At 45.6% G+C, this 21,356-nt stretch overlaps 1 protein-coding gene across 4 annotated transcripts in view; it reads left to right on the plus strand.

Annotated features, from left to right (window-relative positions):
- LOC107316822 (kalirin-like) overlaps positions 1–21,356 on the plus strand; it is a 34,337-nt gene that overhangs the window by 1,254 nt on the left and 11,727 nt on the right. Inside the window, exons 1-2 of one of the 4 annotated variants that reach the window (XM_032445794.1) lie at positions 973–1,196; positions 20,377–20,495. The exons of 1 other annotated variant lie outside the window; for it this stretch is intronic. In XM_032445794.1, the coding sequence (XP_032301685.1) occupies positions 20,392–20,495 (104 nt within the window). In that variant the 5' untranslated portion in view covers positions 973–1,196; positions 20,377–20,391. Of the gene's footprint in view, positions 1–972; positions 1,197–20,376; positions 20,496–21,356 lie in introns of those variants that run through there. 2 more of the 4 variants (XM_015868771.2, XM_015868769.2) reach the window with 2 other exon arrangements.

Genomic DNA, 21,356 nt, shown 5'->3' on the forward strand with positions numbered 1-21,356 from the left:
TGGTATTTGCAGAGCTCTGGGCAGCTCGAGTCTTCTGAGATCTTCTGGAAACCTTTATTCCTCAATATTTAACTTTGTAGAAGATCAAATTCTACTCTTGCAACAAACACCCTCGAGAAACAAGATGCCAAACCCTGCAGTGCTGCAGGACCACAAGGCATTGCTTCCTACCGGCAGACACGATGCGGTGTCACAGTTTGTTTCCTTTCTGGTGTTTTGGAGGGACAGTTCTTGCAGAGAAGAGGGAGTGAGCATCGCTTCAGGCCTCCATTGCTGGGCATCGGCCAATTACTGTCATATCAGATTAGCTCTGTGCTACATTAGCACTCATTTATGTTAATACAAATGTAGCATGACTGTTCCATACTATTGATGGAACTATTGTATTTACAGCCCTATAATACGACTAATTGGAAGGGAGGTTCTGGTTACAAAACCATGGACTTCAAGGTGATTCCTTCTGTCAGGGTAGTTTTGAGCCCTGAAGGAGAAGGATGAGCTGCTGAAAGACACGATCCATTTTCTATTTAGCACTGATGCAGTTATTGTTTTGGTAAACTCCAGGCAAAAAAATGTCCCGTGTCACAAAAGAAAATAGGAAGAACTTGTGTTTCTTTCTACCTTGCCACAGTCTGGGCTCAGTAGCCTGCGCTGTATTAGATACATCCTTGCCTCTGATAAGAGCCCCTTCTTGCCTGTGCCCTGCAGGAATCTATCCCTTGAGACCAGCATTAGGTTTTTCCCCAGCTGCCACTGCAGTGCACGAGCATGTTCTATTTGTCCAGAGCAGCCTGGCAGCAGCACTCATGGGTGCTTGTGAGATGAGAAGGCTTAGCATGCAGTTCTTCAGCCAGGGCTGTAGAGCTGTCTGCAGCTTAGTGGCTGTCCTGCTCACCTGTCACACGATGGCATGCAAAGGATGCACCCATTTGTCTCTGGGAGGCTCCTCTGGCCAGAGTTCCTGTGAGTTTCGCAGTCCCTGCTTCATAATGAGCTCAGCTTCCATCTGCTTGGCAGTTCACAGCGGCCCCAACAGCTGGTTCCTGGCAGCCATTAGCACCTTGCAGCACAGGAACATCTTTTGCTTTGAGTCTTGGGAGGATGGAGAAGGCTGGCAGCATCAGTGAGCCTAGGAGAAATAACGAGGGGGCACAGAACAGCTGCATGGATGAAGAGAAGGAAGGTGGTCTGAGAAGGTATGTGACAAGGAGGGGTAGTGGAGTGACAGGTGGAAGGCACTGTGGGACTCATGGGGGATGGGGGAAAGGAGGCAGGGAGCTTGGTGGCTTTTGGGAATGGAGGATCCTCCTCTGCTGCCAGAATTGTGTTTTACTGCTCCTGGCTTTCAGAGCCATTCAGCCAGTCCCGAGCCACTGCAGCATGTTGCAGTGCTGGGGTTTTCAAACCCTCTTTACAGCAACAAAGGTGAGCAGCTCTGGGATCTGTCCTGCAGAGCTGGGATCAGTCACCTTGTCCACAGAGCACTCCCTTCTCAGGGAGGGCCCTGGGAAGGCTGAGCTCCCACAGCAGACACCAGCATTGGTTATATGAGGACCTGCTATTTGCTGTTCAAGGACAGTGAGGACAGAGGAAAGTCTATGATTTCAGGAATTAGCTATGGAAAGCTGAGACCCTCGGGATGAGGTAATGAGAATAGCTGGAGAATTAAGCAATTCCCATATTCATAAGATGACAGAGTGCATTTCCTTTGCCAAGGCTGTATTAAATACGCTGAGGGGAAGAGGAGTTCTCTGGCTCTGCTAACAGCTGCTTCAAGGTGAAGCACAAGGGGAAAAGGGGAAAAAAAATCTCAACCATCTTACGTTATTTGTTAAGCCATGGAACAACGTGGGGACCTCTGTGGACTTTCTGAGAACCTCCTCATCTTCTAGAAATAACCTAATTGGGAATTAAGTAGCACCTGGAAAGGCTTCCTTCCAGGAAGGAACTGAAGATGCTTTTGAAATTCATCTCTATTCCTCTCTCCTACACAGGAAGCCAAAAAGCAGCAGTATGTTCTTATTATCACGGCTTTGTATTTTGCAAGTGCTGTTAGCTAGAGAGAGCGTTACGCCCTTGCCTCCGCTGCTGTTGAAATGCTTAAAGATACATGTAAGCAAAAATATTTTTTCCTTTGGGATATGAAGCCTCAGCAGATGCCAATAGCAGTTTACACTCTTGGTTCTTTATTAGTGCTTGCAGGAGCAGCCAGATGCTATGCTGGTCATAGCTGCAGTCCTAGAGCTGTTCTAGTTGGATGTTGTGCAGCCCAGCAGCTGAGATCAGTGATGGCAGCATCCTGTCAGAGCTTGTTTTTTTGTGATGGAGCAGCCTGACTGTTTCTGGAGGCATGGTGAGGAAGGCATGTGAATGGACAGCTGAAGTGCTCAGAATTCCCTTCTGAATCAGGTAGAGAGAAGATTCTTTAGACAGGACAGTGGCATCTCTATCTTTTGGCCATACCAGATCGGAGAACCTAGGATAATTTCAAACCAGTTGCCTGCCATCACTGCATACTGCTAGAGACAGGAGATTTCACATTACCTAGAGTCCCAGTTTTTGTTTTAATCTCTGTTACATATAGTACTGCAGCTGTGCTAAGATCACATTCCTCTTCGCTGTAGGAGACAACTTCTTGTAAAGGATCAATACAGTTTCACTGTTGTGGTAGTTTAACCTGGAAAAACCTCAGGCCTGAACTGAATGGAGACCTCTCAATTACAGAAGATCCTGCAGCACTCCCTCAGGAGGCCTGGTTTGTGGTACTTAACTGTTTTGCACTCATGTGCCCCATTTTCTACCGCAGCTGTTGCAACAGCTTTGTTCTCTGTGAGCAATCAGGCTTCAGGTTTCTGCAGTGTAAGATAACTTGTCTATGAGCCGCAGCGTGGCAGCCCTCTTCCTACTCGACGTGCAACGTGGTTTTGCAAAGCAGTGCTTTATGCTCGGAGGAGCCATATTTGCAGTGGGGAGACCTCACAAGTTGTTAGCACAGCTTCGCTGAAAGCTCTGAGAGCGTCACTGAGAGCAAACAGCAGCCAGAGTCACAGGTGAAAGAAAGAAAAGCAAATCTGTTTCTGGAAGAGGAAAGAGTAAGCCGTGCAAGCTTCCCTTGCTGCTAAGCTTTTGAAGATTAGGATGCATTGCTTCTTTGTTTGAGTCTGGGGGCTGGGAAGGACTGAGGTCCTACTCCAGGCTCTCAGAACCAGGTGTGCTATTACCACAGTGCTTTCACAGCCAGCCACATCTTTCAGAGAAGATCTACCCTTTTTTCCAGGTTTTGTCTTACCTAATTGCCGTACAGCAGTGTCTCCAAGGATCACAGTCATTGCTCCTATACACTACTGTGCTATTTCTGGTCACGTGCAAATAGGGGAGTAACAACCCTGCAACACCTATCCTGGCTGTCAGTGTGTTCCTCAGGCTTTTCATTGCTCTAGCAGTAGCATGAAGCAAATCTATAAGACAGGTAGGCCGGCTCAGAAGCAGCCACAGACACTCACGTAGCCTGCAGCCACATCAGCTGTCCTTTCCATGCTTACAACAGCACAGTGTGTGCAGTGTTCTCTTCCCTTTTTTTGTACCAGATGGCTTAGGAAGAAGCTCCCTGCTCTGTGGTGGGGAAAGGAATTCATGTTGCAAGTAAGGTGTAGCAGGAGTGGCTGTGCTCAGAGCAGTGGGGATGAGAGAGCACAGCTCAGTGGGAGCACGGAAGAGGTGGGATTAGGGCTGATGAATGCTGGTTATGTATCGGCTTGGGGAGGCCATGTCATCAGGTGCCTGGAGCTTTTGAGGTTCAGACCCATCAGATACCAAGGCAGCATGGGCAAAATGACTCCACATGAGGAAGGGCAAGGAGCAGGGTGCCTCACTTCTAATGTGGTTGCCTGCTTATCCTGTTACTGTTTGAAACACACAGCAGTAGGAAAAAGCAATGCCCTTGAACAGTGCCTCCAGCTTCAGAAGAAGAGTTCTTCCAGCATTGAATTTGGCCTATGGATTTTAATTACTCTCCACTGTGAAAGTAATGAGAGCCAGTGGAGTTGTACTGATTTTATTTCCTTTTAATTTGTTATGATGCTCTGGATGCAGATTAACTTTCCCAGCTCGATACATATTATTGATTCATCTTGCCTTGTGATGTGATTAATTGTTCAAACAAGTTGCCATTTTCATTGTAGTGTCCCTTGGCAGCTCTTTGCAGTGTCCTCCTTGCTCTGGCAGTAGCCAAAGTCAAGTACCTCACTTCAGGTTGGGTTATTTACACTGGTAATGAAGGATAAAATCAGGTCTGTAACAGTGTCTCTTTAAATACAAGTACAGCTCCCTTTCTGCTCGGTTATGTGGCATTCTTGTTTGATGGGCTCCACCAGGTTAACTCAGGGGAGTGCAACGCTCAGAAGAGTAAATGTTTTCTGTCCCCTCTTGGCTAGTAGAGAGCCAGAGGATAAAGGGAGGTACCCTTGTGCTGTGAGTGGAAGGAGGAGTCTGACTGCAGCACTGTGTCCCCTTCTGTGCTAGCCCCTTGGCATGGCAGCAAGGGGCCCAGTATGTCAGGACTCTGTGCCATCTCAGGAAGCTGTGCTCATCACCTTCTGGTTCAAAACACTGCTTTGTAGTAGCTGGTTTTTCAGATGTAATTGCCATATGAGAGCAGTGTGTTCCTCACCAAGTCCGGGGGAACACTGTGCTGAATGAGTGATGCCAGCGTCTTATCATCTGAGATCACTGGATATCTCAGCGTGGTCATTGCACTACTGAATTTGCAGCAGCTCAGTGGTTATTACCTGATTCCTGATGATGGTTATTGGTGCCTGAGGGCATTCCCTGGAGCAGGAACTGAGCTCAGGCCAGAGCAGCTTTGCCTCAATTCAGAGAATCTGAACAGCAGCTTCAGGTGCAAAATAAACGTCAGCTCCATGGACAGTTCTAATGCACAGGAATGTATGTGCTGACCATCCAGTACTGGGCAAGTCACGATAAGGGAGTTGAGAGCTAAGTACTGGTTTGGCTTTTCATACAGCTTACTTTGAGGCTTAGATGCCCATATCCAATTAGAGCAGCCAGGCAATTAACATCAAAACAGTTCAGCCTCATCTTCATTGCGAGTATGTTTGTATGGCTGCAGTACCTTCAAAGAAGCTTCAGATCTATCTGAGTAGGTCTGGTCCTGCCTCTGTTATCTCCATCTTGCAGAACTTGTGTTTTCAAACATTGCCGTGTATTACTTGTCTGTAGCATGGTCAAAGCATCCATTTTCTGTCTGTCTCTGTTTTCCTTTGCCTCCAGTGCTATCCTCTGTGCCTATCTGCCAACAGCTGCTCCTACTGACCCCTTAACAGGGAGGAGCTGCTGTTACCAGTTTCTTCAGAGATACTGGGCAGCAACATAGGAAATCACTTGTGGAAGACTGGAAAATAGCACTAGGCAGGAAAACGGAGGCACAGTGAGAAGCTGGTGTACATCAGCACCTTAGGGAGACTGGGGCAGTGTCCCACGGGCCCTCACCACACACACCTGTTGTGCATTAGCTCAGCAGTGTCACATTGTCTTGCACCTGGTAGCATTTCCCCACAATACTCATTTAGGGAGATCAAAAGCCTTGGGGACCTAGTGATTCACTAGAGAAGGTGCTTACGCTGCCCTAGGCAAAGCTGTGTGAGTGTTCACTTTTGGATTAGTTCCACCGTACCTGCAGGGAAGATTAAAAAAACAACAAACAAAAAACAAAACACTATATTTTTATTTTCCCCTTCTGCTTAGACTGAGAAAGAAGAAACCAGGTGAATGTTTGAATAGGATCCAGCAGCCAGCCTTCCCCAGAACTGTCTCTACTGAGATGTGCTTTAATATCTTCCTGAAAAAAATAGGGTATGGTGAAACTTCTGTTTTTCTACTTCCCTCACAGTCTTTACCTCACAGCATCACTTGAAGAAAATAGCGTATCTTCAAGATTTCTTTGCCATTTCCTGCTGTGGTGGTTTATTTATTCCTTTAATAGTGAAATCCTTTACTCCCATCTCCGCTCTTCAACTCCTCAGATCATTACAACGTGATCATATCTCAGAGATGATGTCTCGCATGGAGAAAATGCAGTCAGTGCCTGCTAGTATCCTCAAGGAAGAAAGCAAAGGAAGCTTTGGGGGAATCAAGGAGCAGACCTTGGGTCTCATGTGTTACCAGCATCTCCCACCCCCCAGCTCTAAGAACTACAGTAATTTCTTTGTCCACACACCAGGGTGAGAAGTTGCAACATCACTTTGTGGCTTTTCCAAATGATCTTTGCCTGTGTCCACAAAAAGCTCAGGGGTGTAAATCGGTGTGACCTCCCCCAGAAAGGAGACAGCCAGCCAGGGGAGAAAGTGCTGCCTTCGCTTTCAGGCAAAGGGGGTAGGCTTTAATCTCACAAGTGATTGATGACGTGGTTTGTTTGGAGAGGAGTGGAAAGAGAAGACCTTGGTGGTCTTTTCTCACAGAGCTGGGTTAAATATCTCAGGATATCAACTGCTGACATCAGAGTACTTCCACCAAAATCCAGCTCTGCCATTGCCCAGACTGTGGGCACTTTGATTCCTGTAGTAATGAAAGGCCTTAGCAGCAGCAGACGTTATACCTTGAGGTCTCCATACTGAGAATGGCATTACCTACTTCTTTGCATGACCAGCTAATGTATTTTCAAATATATCGACTTGTTTTTCTGGTTGTTATCTTCAGATATCCTTAGCTTATGGTAAATATAAAAGTCTAAGGCTGATTTTTGGAAAGAGCCGTGAAATATAGAACTATTATGTTCTGCAAAAGTTGATGGCTGAGGCAGAATGGTTTGGGTGCTGAAAAATCTTGGTGTTAGTTGGGTGTCTTCCATTGGAGAAACCTTGGCTGGTTGGCATAGCTGCCATAGGTGGCAGCTGGAAGACCTCAGTGATGGGAATCAGGGCCTCCCACTAAACACAGAGAGAGCCCTTCAACCTTTCAGTAGCCGATCTTCAGTTTTATTTTAGCTAAAGATTTGTAGGCACTGTGAGGTGCTAAAGAGGATCTTGCTGAGCTCCTATTACCTCAGCAGCAGCTGATATGTAATGAATTATTCAAGAATAGCCGGTTCCTTCATTAATTTTAATAGCTCAAATTTTCCACCATGTTCCAGACAGTGCTGCCAACTGGGGTATGATAAGGTAAGCCCATTATTTCCTGGGGCCTTTTACATTGTGTCCAGGTTTACTTACCTGAGGGCCTTTATTGTTAACAAGAGATTAGTAGCAAACAGTGCTAATTTGGGGCGGTTCTACAGTGGTCAGCAGAGGCAACAGAACATCCCTGTCTCTTGTGGGATCCCAGTGCTCTGTCCTTACATAGAGAAGGTGCTTCTGCATGTATGGAAGTGGACTCAGCTGCTTGATGCTGACCTCTGGAAAAAAAGGGTGACCCTTCAGACAGATGGCCTGGACACTGCAGCAGCTAATAGGCACTTTCCATCTTTCATAATGACTCGTTCTCCTGAAATTGTTACTAAGTCTCTAATATTTCCCCAGAGTGGGTAGATTGGAGCATTTATGAACCAGTCTATTTAGTAAGCATCTACATGGATCAATCTGGTACTGCTGGTACGTATGCAACTAGCATCTTGGTACCTTGTGCAAACCCTGTCTGAGTTGCCGATAAACCTCTGTACAACGTAGTAGCTACCACAGCAACCTAAAAGCTAATTTGATTGCACTTGTAACGTAACTTTCCCTGTGTTTCTGCTCAAGCACAACAACAGAAAATGCTTTCTGACACTGGAGCAGTATTGGCAGTTTCTGTGTACGTCTGAGGGTGCACAAACATTCTTGTCTCTGTTCATAGGCTATCAACCTCAAAATTACTCAACCTTTTGTTTGCTTCCACTCGCCTTGCTGAAAAAGAACCAATCTCATGATGGAGTTAAAGGCAAAAGGGTGATGTATGTTGCTAATATAGTATTTATTTCATATGGTGCTGTGTTGCATAAAGAAGTGAGATTGAACTATTTCATCCTTTCCTCTGTAAAAACTGTGGGATACATGCATAGGATTTCTCCAGCATGGGCCTATGAAAGGACTTAGTGGCACTAAGACTTTGATTGATAGATGAAGGGCATACTTAGCTAAAGGAAGGTCATGGTTATGGGAGTTTTAATTGTTTGATCTTTGTGGATGGAACATGAAAGAATAGCATCTAATAGTGAGAAATCAAAGTGTGTCTCCCCACAGTCTATTAAATAGCAATAACCATATATTTGTGTTGCAAGATATGGAGGGGATATCTGCAGATCTCTGTATCCATTGCGCATGCTGGCTCTTCTCATCTGCCCTGCATGGGGGCTGGGCTCTGTTCCCCATGTCTTACCCATTTCCACTGCTCATCACTGCCCCAAGAAGATTATTCTAGGCATTACAGATCTTCACCATAAATCAAGCACCTACCTGTAGTCTGCTGTGGTCTAGCTTCTGTTCCCAGCTGACAGGATCGCACTGCTCTTCTGTTATCTTCCAAAGTGACCCAAGTCTAAGGCCACTGATCTCATGCTTGGTAGCAAAGCAAAGAACGTGAATCACCTCAGATTAATTTTACAGAGCTCCTAGGGCAGTTAGTGCTGAGCTGCTGACTGAGGTAGCTGCTGCTCACTCTGCATTCATGGCACTGCTGCTGTCTGTTGTTCTCCTTCATTGCAGAAATGAGACTGTGCTGTTTTTAGGACCCAGCAGTTTCCAGCTGCTTTGTGCTATCGTTAATCCTGCAGCTTTTTCTTAGCTCTTTTTTCCCCCCCTTATCAGTTTTGTACAATTCTTAGCTTGTCATTTTAATTTACTACTTTCTATTTTCCCCAGCATACCACGCCTATATTCAGTTTCCTAATAAACAAGAACCCAATGTTTTTTCCCAAGCCAATATATTTTGCTCAGTCATATGTTTGAAAACTTAACAAAAACAAACCCCAAACCCCAAACTCTCAATTATAATTTCGGTTTTTCTGCTTAATGCTCCTTTATGGCCTGGCACATGGTTGTTTTCAGCTCTCTGAAAGCAGTGTTTTCAGAGTCGTAATGATGGATAATTGGTTTGTACTGGGCTGTTTGCACACAGTGAGCATAACTGCGTACAGATCATTGGTAACTAAGCAACCAGTTATGTTTTTAATTCTGTGATCAATTCCTCACTATCTGTCAATGTTAAGTCTAACACAGCGTGTGCCCGTAAGGGATACAGCAAGTTTTGGAGTTCAGTTCCCTTCATCTATAGGACTGGAAGTACTAACAGCGTGAGGCCCCGGCTCAGCACTCAGACTGCAGGCTCTGGCAGGCACACAGCTTTTGTCTTTGTGGATGTGAATGTTTAACGGTCTTGATGGTTAAGGTAAGCAGTACCCAGAAGCAGTTAATTACCTGCCCTATTTTTCTGTGATTTAAGCAGTGATAGCAAACACTTTTGCACTTTATCTACTAAAGCAAATCCTTAACCTTCAAAGGATTTCCTTTGTGTTGTTTGCCTTTTGGAAGTCAGAAAGGCCGCTGACGCCAGTCTCGAGTTGCTCTACTCCTACATCCACCCTGGAAGGTCACCTGGTGGTGCTTGCTGCATGGGCTTTTGAAAACTCTTGGTTTTCTGTTCCTTTGTTAAATTATAAATATTTATTTCTTCTATTTAACCTGGAAAAGTCATACTCCAACTCTGAGGGCTTGGAAAACTCCATGCCATGGAGCAGCAAGAGGGATGTTCCTGGTGAGGAGGCTGAGGTGGGACAGCAGCCTTGTGCAATGGGTGCAATCCTACTGTGCCCGTGTGGGAAGAGCAGAATAGGCTCCAACAGTCTCTAAAATGCAGCGAGCATTTCATGGTGCTTAGAAAGAGCTTTGCAGGCTCTGTCTCTAAAATCTCTGCACTTCCCCCTTCTTACTATTGCTGCTTGCTGAAAAGAGCCATATGGATTTTGTACCGCATGTCACATAAATGCTAATACGTAAGTATATTTAGCCATGGTGGCATATGGGCAATAGTAAGTGGAAATGAGTGCATTTTTGGTTTAAATTATATAGGCAAGTTCAGTGAAGCTCGATGGGTTACAGGAAGCTCCGTTCACCTGGATCCCAGGACCAGATTTTGCCTGCACTTGGCTGCTCTGCCTGACTTTATCAACAGCGCTGATGTTTGCCAGCCTGTAGAGTAAGTCCTGAAGACTTCAGCCCTTGCAAAAATAAAACCCGCAGCACACATTGTGATCTGGGTGGCACTGCAGGGCGGTCAGCAGTGTGACTGTCCTTTAGGGTGTTAGAGGCACAAATGTACATGTTAGAATCAGCTGCGTGAGCTGCTCTGAACTGAGTGTGCCTGGCAATTTCCAGGCTGGCCAATGTCTGTACAGTCACTGGTTGTAAATCTACAAGATGGACTTTGCTCTTTTTATTTTTTCACTGGTTGGATGATTTCATCTTGGAACCCCGAACAAAAGCAGGGATGAAAATTTTTCATGGAACTGTAGATGGTATCCCCTTCAATGATAACACCATGCTTTTATCTGCTCTGATTAATTATTAAGGCTAATTAGATTTAGGGTATACACAGAGGAGGAGTGACAGATTTCTGCAACTTGCTAGGGAGTTGCTTTATGGCAAATCCACTGCAGTCATTACAGCACCCACTTTTGTCACAGCCTGATGTCTTTTGTTTATAGCTTCGCCTGCAACACTGAATAGCAGCCATAAAGCATTTTGCTACTGGTCCTGCCAGCTGATGAGTCCATTTTAAAGCCTGCTCATTGCACTGCGTGCATTTCTCTTTGCATAGGGAAGTAGTTAGCTTTGAATGTCACCCAGTCCTATGGAGGCAAGTGGGAAGATGGATTATGCTGGCAGTAATCCATCCATCTGTTCATCTGCCAACACTAATGTTTAGCTTTTCAGGCTCCCAGTTGTCTTAAATAATGCTGACCTACAGGATTCTGGGGTGGGAAAGGTCACATAGCTCGTTTTGTCTTCCATTTCTTAAGTGGTAATTAAACTTTCAGAGGTGTTATAGCTACATGCAGGAATTCTTGACAAACAATATTTGTGAAGCTGAGGTTAAATCCCTTTCTGGGGTGCTGTGTTGTACAAGGCTCTTACCATCATATTGGCTGTAGCATAGGCACCATCTCCTCTTCAGGGTGGTACTTAAAATAGGAATTTGTGAAGGTTTCAGATCTACTTACCAGGAATGATTATCTGCATAGATGGTACGTCCTCTCTTTTGATTGATATCACCCAACTGTAGTGTGGTTCTGTCTTTCCTTGCTGTAGAGTGTTCAGCTTTGGGTATGTGTCAGTATTTGGAGACAACTGCAAAGGCTTCAGACTTCAGTGCTGTATAGGAGCCAAGTTAGTTATTAGAAGAAATCTGGTTGTTTGCCTGCAGCTCAGCCATGATGCTGTTCCTGGATCAACTTAGTCCTGCCTTGATAATTTCAATTAGCAGTCAAGGACTTTTGTCATGTACTATGATCTGTGCCTTATTTTTTTTCCTCAGTTGAAAAAGAAAAATGGATAAGAATATAGCAGCCTTCATGAGACACTTGGAATGCTTTGCAGAATGGAAAGAAAGTCATGATGCCTCTTACTGCTAGGGAAACAGAGCTCAGAGCTGGTTGGAAGCAGCCAGCTTCAGAACCCGCAGCAATACAGTGGCCTAGGAAGGACCACAGGGTATCTGGAGAGATACCCTGTATGTGATACAGCCAGTACCTGGGGTCCATGGTACAGGATGAGGGGTCTGGCTTAATGTCTTTATCTTCTTCACTTGCTTAGAAAGAGCTGCAGAACTGCTGTGTTCATTCTTACTTTTCTTCAGCATTTTACATGTGTGTTGGCTGACCTACACTGCAGGAAGATGCGATTTAGTCACACACGTTATCTTGTGCATTTGAGCAAACAAACCCATTTTATTACAGCTGATTTAAAACATGGGCGTATCTTGTCTCTTCTTTTATCAACTTTTGGAGTACGAACTAGTGGAGCACCAAAAAGACCAAGTCCATTGGCAATACTGAAAAGTTAAACCATATGTATGTGGTTAGGAGCATTCTTAGAGCATATTTGCTGATATTGATCAGTCATAGAATTCCTTTTTTAATGGTGATGATATAAATGTTGCCAGGAAATTACTTATGATATGATGGACGTGTAACAAAGATCTTATTTAAAGGACATATTATGTCCCTACAGCCTCCCCCATCTTCCAGAGCGAAAAACCAGTTTCTGGCTATGTCACCACACCTGGTTAGTGGTGAAACCTTTCTTCCACCTGTGATGCTCACAGACACCCATTTCCTTGTTTCTACCTGGGGGAAAGATGCTGCTGCTCTTGTTTCTGTGTACCCAGCCCTGGCCAGCAGCAGGTCAAGCAGGACATTAAGCTTGCTAATTGCTAGCTACAGCCTTTCCTGTAGGGTGGACACCAACTGGAGTTTTCTTCAGCCATCAGTGTTCCTAAAACATCTAATGTAGGCAGGCTGACAAAAGGAGCTGGAGGGAAAAAAAACTTAAACATTTTCATAGCTAATTGAAGTGGAGGTGAAGGAAAGAGGTGCAAATCCAAGTTGAAAGAGCAGCCTTTGTCTCTGATAGTCAGCTGGGAAAAATAACTTATTGAAGCATTTAAGAATATGGAACACAAGCAAATAAGTGATGCTGACAGTCTGATCAAAGGGTTTCTCTATGAGAGAAAGCCTCTGTCAGTGCTGGCTAGGCCTCTGCGTGCTTAGGAACCTTGCCTAATAAATTTGATGAATAGCCACATGTGATGTAGGATAAACTCACTGAATTTTGCTCTTGGGATCTGTTCGTGTCATAAAGTGCTTTCAGGCTCCATAGTCCATTAAAATCGCGTTTATCAAAGGATACAGAAGAGAGTTACAGGGTGATTTTGTCTCCTGGTCCTGAATCACATGAGAGTGAAAGATCTGAATGTGTGAGTGGTGGAAAAGCTGATGCATCACTTGGATCTGATCTACAAAAGGGCAATTACTGGCAAGACCGGGAGTGTAATGATATTTATTCATAATGACAGATCCAAAACAATAACAGCTTTCTGGAAGTAAAATCCCACCAGCTGATTACTTACCTGGAGTGGTACCACTGTTGGGAGTAAGAAGTTCTTTAGTGAGGTTTGTACTTCTTTAGGGCAACTTCTAGACAAAGCACGGCAGAAAGCATAGAACCTTTGCTAGGATAATAGGCATGCTTTAAAATATACTATTTATATTATAATCTGGGTCATGAAACAAGCACCTTGCAGTCTGTACACCCCTCAAAGGCTCAGATAAATGCTATGTGCAGAGGAATAAGTCCATTGAGATTTTGTTGTTCCTTTACTATGATGTCAGTAGCCTGGATTAGAAATAAAGTTATTCTTGGAGAATGCAAGGCCAAAGAGAGAAGTGGCGTTTTAGAAAGCCAGTTCTTAAACCCCACATCCCTGGAGCACTTTGTGCAAGGTGACAGTGCCCAACTGCAAGCGGAGCACAGCCTGTCCTTGCCAGCGGTCACTGCTTCATTACTCAGCTTGGATGAAGGGTAAGAGATCACACTGCATCATGTACTGCAGAGAAAGCTGTGAGGTTTGCACTGTGCTGAGCGTCTGGAAAGCAGAGCAAAGAAAGCAGCGTTACAGTGACTTTTTTGCACTTGAAACAGCTCTGGAAAGGCAGGAGGTTGCTGGTGGCTATTGTGGCAGCTGAATGAAATTGTCACTTGTGATAAGGCCTTTTGAGATCTAGGCAAACTCTTGGCTCTTTGCCCGCTGGCAGGGCTCCAAGTGATTTCACTGGAGCCAAGTTTTCAACTCTGTATGTGAAGTAAATTACCAGGGTGAAGCGGCAGAAATAGTGCCTGGTAATGAAAGGCCTGCAGATATCCTCATAGTACTGAAGCAGCAGAGTCCTGCTGCTGGCAGGAGTGATGGTGCTGGCTCTGCACTGCTTTGTTCCCGTAAAGAGAAGGAGGATTCAGGAAGTGCAGAGTGCTGTTGAATCCATTCTGGTTGTCATTTAACTGTTCATTTATAGGCAAACTCACACTTCCATGCTGAATTTTTTTGACCCACTTTTTTTTTTCTTATCTTTCCCTGAATTCTCACCAGCCCTAGGGACTATCCATCAATATCACCATAGCAACAAGAAGTCATTCATGGTGTCCTGCCTATTGACAGTCAGGGTGTATGCAGTGCTGAGCTGGGTGATGGGCTGTCACCACCAGCTCCAGGGAGAAAGAAGAGAGTTTAGGGCCACTGTGGAGTCAAACCTCTTATCTTCTTCCACTACCTTCCCTGAGAGGGGTTCTGCATTGCATGGTGATGGTAAGGGACATATCTCTTTAGCAAGTCGTGAGCAGTGTGTGCTGCAGGGAACCACTGTCAGAAAAAGCTGCGGCTGGGTTTGCTGCAGAAGTATTGTTCAATATGCCTCTCTTGGGTTTGTTTGCACGGTACTGTGGCACTGAGAGATGCTTTACATTGCAAATAAGCGACTTATCCAGCAAGCCTACGGGGAGTTCCAAGCAAAGCAGGAGGCTCGGGGGCCAGGAAAGGGGAATGGCAAGTTAAACTGTGAGGTTAGATAAAAGACATGTCATATAACTCTGCTAAATGGTGAAGGAAGGGGAATTCTCAGCAGATTTAAATTAGCATTGACAAGCTCTACTGATTTACACCCAACTCTGGTCTGGCCCAGTGTCTAATTAGATGAAAAGCATCAGCATCTGAAAGGGAGGGGGTTGTTTATAGAGGCCCACAGGGGAGACTTGGGTACTGAGGAGCTGAAAATGTGCAAACAAGAAAAAATAGAAAGAGACTTTCTTCTTTCCAGTAGGTAGGAAGAGAAAAGGCTTGTGATGTTCTGACCCAGAGGCAGAACCGGGCCGGCTACACCAGCTTTCTGTCAGGGCTCTCACTGCCTGGTGAAATGAGCATCGTGCAGCTTTGGACCTTCTTACGACTAATTCCTGGGCTGACACAGTTGACTGGAACAGCCTTCCCAGGTTTTCTTCAGAACCATTGCTTTGGACATCCACGCTCAGCAGAGTGGGCAGCATGACTGCCTGCGGACACCCTCACTAAGTAGGGCTGTTGGCAATGCTGCAGCCCAGGTTTCCCCATGCCAAACCTGCCTCTGCAGGCAGTACCCCTGTGCTTGGCAGCCTTGAGAAGTGACCAAATAAGTTGTAGGATGAGATCATCTCCATGACCCACCAGAGCATCTCCCTCTTCCCTTGGACATAATTCTGAGCTTGCCAGTGGGGTGTGCGCTGTTGGCTTGAAAAGACTCGGCTCATCCCCCTTCCATCAGCTTCAGGAGGTGCTGGACCAGGTCCCAGTGCAGTTAATGAATTAAAATCAATAGATTTACTTTGAGAGATATTTTTCTGTTAGGCTTCATGTTGCCTTTTTGGAAATTCCGATGCAGTAAGCCACTAATTCAATCAAAATTTAAGGTTTAGGGAGCAGAAGCTGATGACATACTAACTAGCAGAATTAATGTGTGATTGCCTTCCTTTGCCATATGCATTTTAAAGCTCATGCTGGGACTCTTGGTGCAACGTTAGAACAAGGAATTATGAATCCTTTCAGCAACCCTGATGGATCCAACTGTATAGGTCTGGTTCTGTGTTAATACCCCCTTCCTTCTCGACTGTGTCTTTCTATTCCGACTCAGAGCATTTCCACCTTGAAAAATGTCCAGTGTCAGGACTCAGGTCCTACACATTATGAGATTAAATAATGGGTTGAATTACACTGTTAAAAAAGCACCTGATTTTATTTTCCATTTAGTATGGCTTGATTTTTTTTACCTCTTTCTTGCTGCAGACAAAATTCATCTGTTCCTGCCTAAAACTATTTGCTGCTGTGTCTGAGTGGGAACTGGTTGGTGCCAGTCTGTACAGCAGGCTCCTGTGTAGCTTTGTGCTTCCCAGAACTGATGGGGGCTGGATGGGTGTTCCTGGTTCAGGTTTGCCTTCAAGAAGCACATGCAACCGATGTGGGGATCTTGGAGCCAAACAGGGAGAAGATTTGGAGGTTGCAATTAGTTTGGGCTAATGGTGCTTGCTGTGTGCTATTCCAGCACCAGGATGGATGGTGGACAAGATCTTCTCTGTGTGACCCAAAGGTATGGGACTGCTTGGTTCTTGGTGTGTAAGCAGGACTAGGGAGTTGATGTAGGTCCCAGATGTCAGCTGAGTCAAGCTAAGTATTGGCTCTTCCTGCTCATAAACCCCATGTGCTCTTCCTCCAGCTGAGGAGCGGAGGGAGTGGAGTTGCTATTGGTGTTCCATGAGGTGCAGGATCTGTTGTTCATATGCACTCCGCAAGGCAACAGGTGCTGTGGGTGATCCATCCCAGGAATGGGTTTCATTGCCAATAGGATGTCAGGAGTCATCCAGTGGAGTTCAGGGTGCTGACCCACTGACAGCTCAGCAGGTTCTGTGTGATGCTGTCTCTTAGGGCACCTCAGAGCACATGCTGCCACATTACTCCAGCTGGGACTCCAGATGTCACAATTGCGTCTCCACGAGCCTTTGCTACATAAACTGAGGTACTCAGCTTTCTTTTGCCACAAAGTGAATGCTAATGTGTGCAATCCTTCTGCTACATTGTTAGGAGGACAACTGGAGCGATATCGTGTATCAGTGAAACAAAACAAGGTACCTCTTCCCAAAGTAACGGAAACAACCAGGAGCTCGGGTCACCTTGAAATGACACTACTGAGATCAGTGAGCTGGCCTTTCCTTAGAGGCATTCTGGAAGCATCCTGTCATCACAGCCTTCCTGAAAGAGGAACACAAGGAGAAAACTGCACTGTGTCATCAGAAGGAGCTGCTCAGTCTTAAAGAGCAGCCAGAAAAATTCATCAGGGGCACTGCTGCCAAGTGCACAGATGTGAGGAACAGTAGGGCCCCTCAGGTGAAACCTTTCATTCAGTCAAGCAAATTTCCCAAACAGCTTAAAAAATTCCACAGAAAGGAAGCCAAGAATGCTTAAGATCTTCAAGAGATTCCTTAACGTTTTGTGATTGCTTTTTCCACTACCTTGACAATGTTTAGGAGCTAATCTGACCAAAATAGGAGTTCACATGAAGTTATAGTAATTCCTGCATTCTCCATGGTGGAAGTGTATGTGCTATGGCAGGATGTTCCTACGTTGTACAGCAGATTCTATAGAGGAATTCTTTTGCTCTGGAACACCTGATGCTAACTATATGCCTTTGGCTGCTCTCATCAGCCAGTCATGACCTTGGCCAACACTGGTTCTTTCTCTGGTAACAATGGCAGTGGTGGAGATGCTTTGAAAGTGACCTGAGTTAAGCAGTGACCACCAATGGGCTGCATAAACTTGTGTTGAATGCAGTGGGGTGGGGAAGAGGTTACGGTTTTCTCTGTGTTCTCTCTAGTTTTGAAACCAGATAGCAGATTTTTCCTCTTGTTAGCGATCCTCATTTGTGCCATGGAGCGAACAATGAAAGCAGTGATGAAGCTGTAAACTCGGGGAATTTTGCACTCAGTTGCTTACCCTATGAAAGGAAAGAAACCCAGGAAACGAAACCCATTTAGATAACTGCTGTGGTTGTACCTTTGCTGCTACAATTAACAGACACACTGTAAGACTGGTTGCTGGTTGCTCTACTGTGTCAACTAGTTCCTGCAGCACAGCCCTGGTTAACTGAACAGCTAAGAAAGCAAAGGCAGTCACAGAACCTTCCTTTTTCTTGTTGACCTTTAGCTTGGAAAAGTAGATGCTTCTGGCATTCTTTCCCTTGAGACTGCTGGTGTTCTGCGAAGCAGAAGCAGCCAAAGTGGAGCAATGTGCCTGTCAGGGCAGCAGAGATTGTGCTGTGTCCATGGGGTTTGCTGTATTAGAGCACAGAACTCACAGCAGCATTGTACCTTGCTAAAACCCTGTGTACAGCTCTTTGAAATGTGCCTTTTGCTTCCCTCTAGCTGGGTGGATCTCTGAAACAAAAGGGAGACTGTGCCTTGGTGGTGCAATTTGCAAAACCTATGTCAGAGAAATTAGGATAAGACCTGAAGGCTCATTTAATCACTTATTTCAAGCTTCAATGAGATGGCTTCAGTTACTCCCCTCCTGTGGAAACAGGATTTTGGTGTGATGGGCATGACTCATAAATTAATCTGTTTGGGACTAAAGCGTTACACGTGTGGAGAGTGGAAAATATACCAGACTTGCTGAATATTTCTGATGAAGGCAGGAGACACCTGGCAATAACAAGCAACTCTCCTTCATTGTGTGGGACAAGCTGCCCAGTTTGACAAGTCTGTCAGGCATGTCTCAGTGCAGCAAACCCTGCAAGGCAGCACTGTAAACCTGTTCAGCCCTGCTGGACTCTGTGTCCTCCTTTCCTGAGGCACTATAGGCTCTGTGCTCCCCTGTGCTGCTGTCCCTGGAGACCTTGGATGTGAATGGTCCTCCCCGCAGTGCTTTTCACCAGCACTGAACAGCTTATCCTCATCCCTGCCTGCTTCATCCTCCTGACATTTTCCTGGTTCTTTGCTGGGAAGGTCAGCCAAGCAGAACAGCTCTTGTGTGTTATGGAAAGGAATGATTTATCCTTCAAGCTCTAATCCTCGAGAAATAAGTTCTCTGTGAGGATTTTGCAAGAAAATGAAGGTGAGTGGCAAGTCTCCAAGCAGGCATTTATCAGAGTAGTGGGGGAGAAATTAAACACAATCACATGGTAGAAAATAAGCTGAGCACGCGATGCCTTTAGTCTTACGATTACTTAAGGCATGAGGCTTGAAACAGCCAGAAGCTTTTTGGTCCCTGGGCCAGGGAACGGGCAATGTGATCAAAGAGCAGCGATGGTGCCATTCCTGCTGAGAGTCAACACTAAGCCCCCTTTTGCTATTTGGCTTTTTGTGCTGGGCTCCAGGATTGCTTGACTTGAAAGGCTTTGGGGTAGGAGAGCACAGCATCAACCCCCAGTGCTCAGGTGTGCCGGGATGCAACACAGAGCTGCCAGGTTGCTGCTTGGTTTGACTAGAAGAAAACAGGGTGCTTTGGAACTGCTGTGTACCTTTAGGATAGGATGAGTTAGGACCCAGAGCTGGAGCACTGTGTGAGAGATCAGCATTTACATCCCTCTTCGCCTCACACTTTGTGACACTCACTGGTTTCTACACCTAGGATCACCTACAGAGCATATCTATAGCTCTGAATGGGTCAGGGGACAAATTCCTTCATTTTGCGCTGGTTTCCAATGTTTCTTCAACGTCGGACTGCACCTGAATGTTCTATATGTACAGTGAGCCTGCAAGAATGTGTTGAAAGGTCACCTTGGGCTTATCAGGAATAAGCAGATGAACTCAGATGGTTTATTCTGTCTTCGTCTCCATCTATCCTACAGCAGAGAGCCTGTGGTGTGCTTGTGGTAATGTTATTTTAGAGCTGACTGCATGGATGTGTGGTTTATGTTATAGCAGTGGCGCTGACCTGACACACTCTGGTATTTGAGCTGAAACTGTAATGCTCTGTGCCACGAGGCAGGGAGCACATAGAATAGGGGAAGGAGAGAGAAGGGCTCAGTGTTTTGTGGTTGCTGCCCCAGTCAGCAGTAGTCCCAGTTGCTCTTGGTGTTTTACAGAGATTTTTGCTTACAGTTTAGCAACAAAATATCCCTCTTTCTCCACTAAATCCTGTTATTTTTGGTACCTACCTACATGTCAGCAACCTCCGCACAGCCTCCTCTGAGCAGTCTCTATCTCCTGCTGCCTCCAGTACAGCTCTGTCTCTATCTCTGGCCCTCCTCTCTGCTCTGCCTCTGTCACCACCCTGCTTACCCCTCTGCCAGCACCAGCTTCTCCTGGCTGTTCCTCCCCCAGAAGCAACTTTTGCCACCTCACACACATCTCCATCTGGAAAATCCGGCCCTTATGAAGCAGCAGCAGGCACCCTGATGAAACTGGGCTCTGCTGTCCTTCGAGGCGAAGGGGTGCCCTCTCCTGTCACCACTCAGTCACACAGAGGCCAGCTCACAGGACACAGGCACCCCTGCATGGTCTGTGCCACCACCTGAGCAGGTGTCCCACAGCTGCCAGCCTTGCTTCTTCACTCTTCTCCTGACTGCTTCTCCTCCTGTCTGCGCTCTTTTTTTCTTCACTGACTCACTTCGCACAGGGTGTGAGCAGCCTTAACTGTATGGAGCTCACTGCCATGGGCAAAGACTGCTTTATTTTCAGCTCTCACTACAGCAAAGATTGTTTTCTCTTTCAACTCAATCTGAAAGCAGAGTGCAGAAAGCACTCATCGACACCATCTCACAGGAGCCCTTACACAACGACTGGCTCTCATGTCATCTCATTCTCTCTTTCTTAACAGATCATGTTATAACCTATGATCACAGAAAGTCCTGATCCTCACGTTTCTCTGCTGTCACCTGTGGGCTCCTCCAGAGCCGTGAAGAAAGGGGAACTCCAGCCCCACCATGAGAAGACTGGGTGAGAAGTGCCTTTGACATCTTCGGGAACAGCCACACCTTAAGAGCTAGTTTTAATTTTAATTTTAAGTAGTTATGAAGGACTGTAATAATATTCTTCATTTCACAGTGATTCGCAGGAGCAACTTTGTCTTCTTTCTCTGGGACGATGTTAGAGATAGTTTCATTAACAAGGGGAAAGTATGTCAGTTCAAACCACTCTTAATCAAGGCATGAATTAAGCTGCTAGGGTTACTAAGATTGGCTTCCAAGCAATCCACAGTCTTCAGGGAGTAATGAGTCTGTTCATTTCCTTCCTGGTCAAGGTGTCTGTGCTGCTCCAGTAGCTGGCAGTGTGCAGAGAATTCAGCCTCGTGACAGGCAAGCAGTCTGGGCTACAGCTTATATGATCCTGTCTTGCTTTAGCAAAGGATCTCTTTCTGGGTGTTCTAGCTGATTGCTTCTTGCTCAGCTTGTTACAAGAGACTATTGCCCGCCATCCCAGCTCCATGTTGCCCTTATGAATCTCAGGCTAAGGTCATATCCCCTGCCTAATCTTATTTTCCTCTACATATGGCCCTTACTCTCTCATTCCCTCTGCCTTTGATTGCCAGTGGAGGAAATGGATGGGTCTCAAGCAGACGCTGATGTCTTATGTTGACTGCAGTCAAGTCCATGAAGCCCAAATCCATAAGAGAAATTAGATGTTTTCCATTTGGTGTAAGGAAGCCTGACTGATTTAGATTACTCCTTTCATTTCCAAGGATGATTTAGGCTACATCCTACTGGCTTTAACTGAAATGTTTTTGTATTTTTGTATTGCTCTGAACACGTGATTTAGTCAGTTAGGTTCCCCAAGCATACAATGCTGAACACAGGCCAT

Source organism: Coturnix japonica, chromosome 7 (genome assembly GCF_001577835.2).
Source record: "Coturnix japonica isolate 7356 chromosome 7, Coturnix japonica 2.1, whole genome shotgun sequence".
Classification (NCBI taxonomy): domain Eukaryota; kingdom Metazoa; phylum Chordata; class Aves; order Galliformes; family Phasianidae; genus Coturnix; species Coturnix japonica.